We start from the raw sequence: 8138 nt of genomic DNA on the forward strand, positions 1-8138 counted from the left end.
TTCTAGTGTGACCTTATTTCTTGTCTCTCTCTAATATCTGGGGCAGGATACAATATATCACTCTTGCTCCCAGGGTACCAATTTACAGTGAGTGCTGGATTTCAGCCCTCTTCTAAATCCTCTAGTTAAGGAATATCATAATCTATTATTTGACTATCTTAGAATTGGCTATACCAAACCAAAGCTTACACTATTTTCACTCCACTCTTTATGTCTGCTAACTGCATCATTCACTATTTTGAAATAAAGTAAGAGTAAGCCAATTTTATAAATACAAATCATGATACAGCGAATTCATGTTGGGTGAAAAGGGCAGGAAGTTTCAGGGGGCGGGGGAAGGGGAGAAGGACCTAACACTGAGAAATTATGTATTCAGCAGTCCATCATGCACTAAATTTACTTTCTCTCTTTTAATCTTCCCAGGCATCATTCTAATCAAGATTAGCATCGTTTTACAGATTTTGCAAGGGAAGCTTAAACTCTGGCTCACTCCCCCTTGCTCAAGGTACTATATAACCTACAGGAAGGCTCTTGCTCAACTCAAGGCCTTTCCTCCTCCTCTTGTGATCTCTGCCCAGAATGCTCTCCTGTCTCCTACAAGGCCGTCGCCTTCTCCTGCTTCAGGTCTCACTTCAAATAGTTCCTACTCTCTCTATCTCTAAAGTAGAATACACCAGTTACTCCATCCTTATTTCCTTCATAGAACACAAAGCCATCAGTATTCATCTTCCTGTGTTGAAGGGCAGCATAGATGATGCTGGCTTAATGAATGAGTGAACACACCTGCCTACAGACATTTGGCAAGTAAAAGGCAGGGCCTGGAGACCAATCCAGATTAATCTGACTGCAAACCCCTGCAGTTCCCTACCACTATTTTTTTTCACTGGTGGAAGGGGAGGTGCTTCGGGCTGGGAAATCAATGTAGAGGTATGCCTTCCTACTTTCTATCTGTATTCATTCACTTTAAAGAAATTACAAAACTACCTACACATATACTTAATACTACAAAACATTTAACCAGAATTTCAAGAGATCTTACATTGCCTTTTAGAACCACAACTCAATTTGGGAAAACAAAAACAAACCAACAAAAAACCCACTGCATTTATGATGCCCCTGAACAAAATACCTCCAAACTGTTGAGTAATTGGATTGGCATCTCCACATATGGTTATTTAAGGCCAAAAGAAAATTTAACAGACTTGCTTGTAATATTTTGTTCTTTTATAAGATGTTCTGAATTTCCCCGTACTTCATACAGAAAAATCCTAAAACCAGCCATGGGATTATCATTCTTATCATGGTAATCACGTTCTTTCTTAAAGAAAGATGATACGAATGCACTCCATCTGTTGTGTTTCACTATCAAACCATGTTCTTGCAGACAGAAGTCACCTCGGGTAAAACGCCCAGTGCGGTGAGAGCCGACCACTAACACCATTCCCTTTGTTGCCTTCCCCACGGGGTTTAATACTTACTGCTGAGTCCTCCATCCTCGGAGACTCCTGTCCCTCTCATTCCTAGGTAAGTCAGTCCCAATATGAGGAAAAATAGGCAGGCAGCAGTTAAGAGAAACATCGACAAGTAGTGGGCACTGAAACCCCCAGTTGGGGACACCTCCTCCCGTTTAAATTGCTGGAGAAGTTCCTCCTCAGGTTCGGAAAGCTTCGGTTTGTTATATGTGTTCTTCAGGTAGGTATGATTGGAGCCCGTATGATTGGAGTGATTGATCCTGAGTGAACTAGAGGCGGCCACCGCCGCACTGGGAGGGAGGCTGTTGGAAAAAATCCTGGGGGAGTCCACGCCGAAGGCCACACCGCCGATATGATTATTGGTTTTAAGAAGGGAGCCTGCGGACGAATCCAAGGTTGAGTCCACGTCCGCGAGCGGTGGCTGCAGGAGAGGGGTCAGTTTCTTAGCGTTAGCGCGGTATCTAGGAATGGGGCTGGAGTCCAGGGGATCAAACCCTCCTCCCTGCTCTGCTGCCGCCGCCGCCGCCGCCGCCGCCTCTTCGACGTTTCGGCTCCTGTCTAGACTCCCGGCGGCCGCCGCCCTGTCATTCATCGCGATTCCTCCCCCTCCCTGAACTGAGGTCTCCAGTCGGCCGCCGGCCGATTTTGCAGGCAGCGGAGAGAGAGGCTTACTGTGGCCCCGCCTGGGCCGATGCCGGGAAAGGGAGTCGTCCTTCAATACCTGTCTGCTGGAGGCCACGTCGTCGTCCTCCTCTTCTTCCGAGTCCGAATAGTTCTCCCGGCAGCTGTAGGGGAGAAGCCGGCTGCCATTCACGGTCCGGCCGGACCACAGCGGCTCCTCGGCCTCCGGGTCCCTGTCCTCGCCGTCTTCTCCCTCCTGCTCCTCGTCGTCCGCCGCCCCATCTCTCCCCGACGTGCTCGGCAGCTCGGCAGCCGCCGGCCTCCTGGCCCCCCACCACGAGTGGGGCTTCCTCCGCTCGGCCGAGTTGCTGTTAGTCACCTCGCTGGAGGCCAGGGGCGCCGACGTCGGTTTGAGCCCGCGATACTGGAGCGGAGCCCGGTCTTTCCTCCCGCCGCCGCCGCCGCCGCCGGCCTGGTCCCGGGGACTGGCCTCCACGTCCGACTCGTCCGAGCTGAAGCCCAGCAGTACTTTGCTGCCAGCCGTGGGGGCGGCCGAGGCGCCCCCGGGCCCTCCCAAGGGGCTCTCCGGGCCAGAAGCCGAGATCCGGCCCAAGCCCCCAGGAGTCCGTAAGTAGGAGAGGTCGCCTGAGACCTGCCGGACCCCCATCCCCACGGCCACCGCCGCTGCTCCCGCGGCGGCGACCGTGGCGGTTGCCGTGTTATTGTTATTACTGTTCCGCGTCTTGGTGCCGCGGCCCCCGGACCGGTGCTGCTGCTGCTCTTCCTCTCGAAGCTTCTTCAGCTTCTTGAGGTAGACCGGGCGGGTGCTCTCCGTCACTGGGCCAGGAGATAGGCCGTAACGGCGGAGCTGAGAGAAAAGCTCCTCATCCGAAAGCTGTTGAGGCGCCGAAGCCGCTGCTGCCGCCATTTTCTCTCCAGGGTGTTTTACAAGCTCCGCGCTACCGGAAGTGACGCGCCGCCCTAGACCCTGAACTAGACCGGACTGCGTCGCCCTCCCAGCGCCACTGGCGCCTTGGCCAATGGGAGGCGCGGGAGGAGCTCACCTGAGCGGGAAAGGGCCACCTGAGTCGCGCGCGGCAGAGACTTCTGCGCTTTCACCTCGGGGTGCCAGCGCCTTCTTCCCCTCCCTTTCTGTCACCTTCTCCGGCTGTTCTCCGTCCTGCCCTTCCCAGCGCCTCTCCCGGGAACTACCTCTCGCCAAACCACACCTTGACCTCTTCTTCCCAGGTTCCTGCCACCGGGCAGTAATATTGAAGGGAAAACTGAAGTTCATGGCAGTAGTTTTCTTTCATCTTGATTACCGCTGCCAAGGGGAGCTTAGAGACTTAAAGGAATCTTGATGGCCAGACGATTGGTAATTTCCCTGCCTGACTCCTGGTACTCTCTTTTCGCTTTGTCTTTCGGACTGACTTAACAAAAAAAAAAGTGAGTTACTCTCGCTTCTCATTTTGAGAAGCCTCTCCTCTAACATTCCAAGGAAAAGGTAGAGTAAACCAGCCCCAATACAGTTTTCTTCAAGAGTAATGGCTATTCGTTCCCTAGTTCGTTGTAAGGTATTATCGTTTTTCCCCTTTTAAAATCTGATAACCTTGATAGGTCGTCGTTTTCGGAATTGAAAGAGCCAATCACATTATATGACTGAAAAAAAGAGAACGTGCCATCCTGCTTATTTCCTTCTTAAGACCTTTCCAACCTATAGTTATTTATTTATTTATTGCTAATGAGTATTTTTATGCATTTGTTTTCCTATTTTTTAATTTATTTATTGTCTTATCCCTTTGAACTGTAAGCTTTATGAGCAGAGGAACCTTGCTTCACCGCTTCAGTGCCTGACACTTCAGGCATGTTCAGTAAACGTTTGTTGAACTAATTAATGAATTGCAAAGCTGGGATAGTGTGAGATGAATATTTTGACATGGGAGTGGTGACAGATGAAGAGGAGAAACCTTCACACACAGTCAAGAAAACAGAGACGATTAAGACCTGGATATCCAACCCCCTCATTTATAGACTAGGAAATGAATCTCAGAGAGATGAACTTTTCCCAGTTTGGTAAAGATCGCTTCCCTTTTCCTCCAACACTGGCAGAGCTGACACTTCTTGAATACTTAAACCCTAGCATCTACATGGCAGCACCTAGCACAATATCTGGCACAGTATGATAAGTTTTGTCAAATAAATTATTTTGCCCTATTATATTATACACATCTGAACGGAAAAACATGTTAGTCAAAAGCATAGATACTAGCTTTTCAACATCCTGAATCCAACAGCAGAATAATACTCATTAACCTGAACTTTTGACTTTTCTTAGCAAAAGCTTGCCGTCTCCTCAAAAATACTCTTACGTGGACGGGCACTTCCTTGTCCTTTATCAGAGGACTTTAAAATCTACAAATATTCCTGAATTCTAGGACTGTTAAGTACTTTAAAAAGCGCTTGACATAGAAAATTTTAGCCACTATGATGATAATGGCCCCAAATTTATTACCATAATTGTCTGGGTGGGGAATCAAATGATTACAAACGTATTAGACCTGTGTCTCAGGACAGCAGAGGAGTTAAGCTGTGAGTCTGAAGTTAAGCAAAACTGGATGGGGACCCAGCCCTGTCACTTACTTTCAACATTTGTTCCACACCCTACTGGCTCTCCAGGTAGGAATCATAGAAGTCAGCCTCTGATTTTCAGGAATCTTTTGATATCCTATAAGGATTTGCAGACCGTTTATATTTCTGCCTGTGACTTAGGACAAGTTATTTAATCTTTCTGAGCCTTAGTTTCTATATAAACAAAAGAGAGATGATGAACCTTCCTCAGAAGGCTATTTTAAGGATTAAATGAGAATATGTCTCCATAATTCTTAGCACCACACCTAACACGCAATGTACATTCAAATGTTAGCCAGTAATGTACAGCCAAGCATTGTGTGTGTGTTTGGTAGCATGACTTCTGAGAGAGAACTCCATGGAACAGCAGTTAAGGAAAATACCACTGCACAGACAGAAGTAGAAATGGTGAACCTTTGCCCAGGGCATCAAATAATCACAGTTAGTAATTAATGAAGACACAGGGGTTTGGCAACCATAGTCCTTGGTCGTTTTAGCCCTTGGGGGCAGAAAGATTTGGAATGAACTAGGAACCAAAGGTCTGGAGTCTCCAAGTTATGGGACTTAGGGAAAACCTTAGGTTCTCAGAACCTCAATTTATTCTTTTCTAAAATGCTGATAATATTGTCTGTCCTTCTTGGGCACACAATTAATATTCAATAAGTATCTGTCAAGAATACTGAATGAATGCTGTATGTGAAAATTCTGTTCAAATACGTTGTTTACATGCTAGGTATTATAGCCAGATATTCACAACGATGAAAACTACAATTGGTATAAACTTTATACTTTACAAAGAGATTTTATATACATGGTCTCATGGAGTCTACAAGAAACCTTTCCTCCTTAAAGATACCGAGGGCATGATTTATTGCATGGAACTATGTGGGGTTATAATTACCCTTTGAGTGTTTGAGCAGATCTTATACTTTCTCAGGAGAACCTTCAGGGACTCAGCACTGTCACTACCTGCTTCCAAAGTTCTCCTCATTTACCAGTGGATCTTACTCCTGCTTCCAGATTGGCTAACTTTTAAAGCACAAGCCTCTAAATTAGCAACCTGCACCCATGGTCTGCAGGGAATGCAATCTCAAACTCACTCCTGCTCTACAGCTTTCAAAATTTTGAGTAAAGGAAACATTTATGAAGGATTATAGAAGGATAGGCAGTCTACCTCTTCCTCTATATATTTTTAATATTATCTCTGCCTTAAGCCTGCTGGTCAGAGACCAGTGAAGCTTGGGCCACATTGCTAACACCATACTCCCCCTGGTTCCCAGTTAAAATACGTATTGCCATATTTCCCTTCATAGTCATGACATCAGCCTTTATTGAAGGACCTTCTAAAGAATGATAAGACACTCAGCATTATGTTCAGAGATATTGTTAAGGGTTTATTTCCTTAGAGAATGTCCTTTCAGGCCTCAGTATTAGTATTAGTTGTACTTTTCCAGACAACTCATTTGTTTGGGTTTTGGATTGGTTTTGCTTTGTTTAATCTATTTATTATTTTTTTTTATTGAGGTAAAATTCACATAGCATAAAATTAACCATTTAGAAGTGCACGATTGGTGGCATTTTGTACATTTTCATAGTTGTGCAACCATCACCTCTATCTAGTTCCAAAACATTTTCAACATTCCCAAAGGAGACCCCATACCCATTATGCAGGCATTCCCTATTTCTCCCCCTCTTCAGCCCCTGGCAACCTAATCTGCTTCCTGTCTCTATGGATTTAACTATTCTGGATATTTCATATAAATAGACTCAGACAATAATGTGACCTTTTGTGTCTGACTCCTTTCACTTAGCATTTTGAAATTCATCAGGATGTAGTATGTGTCAGTACTTCATTTCTTTTTATGGCTGCATAGTATTTCCTAGTATGGATATACTACATTTTGTAGATAATTCATCCATTGATGGAAATTTTGGTTGTTTCTACCTTTTGCTATTGTGAATAACGCTGCTATGATGTACAAGATGTACACTGATGTACAAGTATCTGTTTGAATACCTGTTTTCAATCATTTTGGGTGTGTACCTAGAAATTTCAGTTCATATGGTAATTGTATATTTCGCTTTTTGAGGAATCACAAAACTACTAATTTGTTTTTAACCTTATGGATGGATGCTGTTGGTTTGCTGACTTGCCATGTTTCCCTGTTTGAGATGACAGCTAGGAAGTTCATACTCAAATTTGTGTCCCAACTATAGCAAGTGTTTAGGGCTCCATAGCATATATTTTAAAAATTAATCCCATTGCTAATGCCATCTAAATTTTCTGACTTTATATTCATGTGCCTCATTTTAAAAAAGTGATTTCAATTTTATTTTCTCTTCCAAAGATGATATGCATCTTTTTAGCTGTCTTTTAATTATTTGGGGAATACCATATAATTCCTTTGACAATCCAAAGAGTAGGTTTTATTAGTTTTCATCTTTTACAAATAAGGAAACTGAGGTTAGAAAAGTTACTTGATTCAAGTCTCAAGAAGCAGATGGAAAACTGAAACCCATGACCTCCGAGTCCAAATTTCATGTTCTTTCCACTACAGCACACCACTTCTTGAATACCTTTCTTAATTCATACAGTAATATGTGTAAAAATAAACTTAGTTCCCTCTTTTCTCACCCATCCTAAAGAGGGAGTAGTCTGTAATGAGGTGAGGAAGACGCCAAAAGCTTTTACAGTTGACCTATTTCTTAGTTTTATTTCTACATGCAACAACTAGAAAGAAAACTCAGAAATATAAACTGATTATTTCACTTAACTTTTTAGCAGATCAAAGAAGTAACACAATATCATAATGATGGTATCACTTAACTTCTCTTAAAGTGCCTCAAGGATGTCTTCTCTAGTTTGATCTACAAAGTTCCTGATGTTTATTTTTCTTTTTAATTGCTTAACTTTTATTCAACACCAACAGTGATTCTAAGGAAGAAGCCAGAATAAACAGGCTGAAAATACAACATGGTATTGAGAAATGTTAGATAAAATTCTTATCCTACGTTGTTGTGAGAATTAGCCAAGAAAGTTTCATAGCAAGAGCATCTGTTTTATTTTTCTGTATATAACTCAAACAGGTAAGGAACGGTCATACAACTCCAGTAAACAACATACATATGATTGATAATTATAATCTACTCTGTGCAAGAAGGTGAATTGCTAAATCATATACTGGGAGTCGTAGAGAGTATTTCACATTAATATGTGAGGGACAAGGGTCTAAAAGTTACGAGATTTGAGTTCTGTTTCCAGTTCTGCAGTTAATTAATTGTAGTAATATTTTACATTTTTTAAATTGCCTCATAATCAGTAGCGCCTTTTCATGATCTCATTTGATCTTTCCACCAACCCTAATAGGCAAGCAATTATAATCCTTGTTCTGTAGAGGAGAAAACTAAGGCTTAAGG

At 43.5% G+C, this 8138-nt stretch overlaps 1 protein-coding gene across 6 annotated transcripts in view; it reads right to left on the reverse strand.

The window, feature by feature from the left end:
• Positions 1-3071, reverse strand: part of LEMD3 (LEM domain containing 3) — an 84967-nt gene extending 81896 nt beyond the window's left edge. For 2 of the 6 annotated variants that reach the window (XM_082422737.1, XM_082422736.1), the window contains exon 1: positions 1479-3071. In XM_082422737.1, coding sequence (XP_082278863.1) covers positions 1479-3021 — 1543 coding nt within the window. In that variant the 5' untranslated portion in view covers positions 3022-3071. The remainder of the gene's footprint in view (positions 1-1478) is intronic. The other 4 variants (XM_082422738.1, XM_082422739.1, XM_082422735.1 and 1 more) reach the window with 2 other exon arrangements.
• Positions 3072-8138: the final 5067 nt, after the last annotated feature.

Source organism: Balaenoptera physalus, assembly GCF_965194825.1.
Source record: "Balaenoptera physalus genome assembly, chromosome: 13".
Taxonomy (NCBI): Eukaryota; Metazoa; Chordata; class Mammalia; order Artiodactyla; family Balaenopteridae; genus Balaenoptera; species Balaenoptera physalus.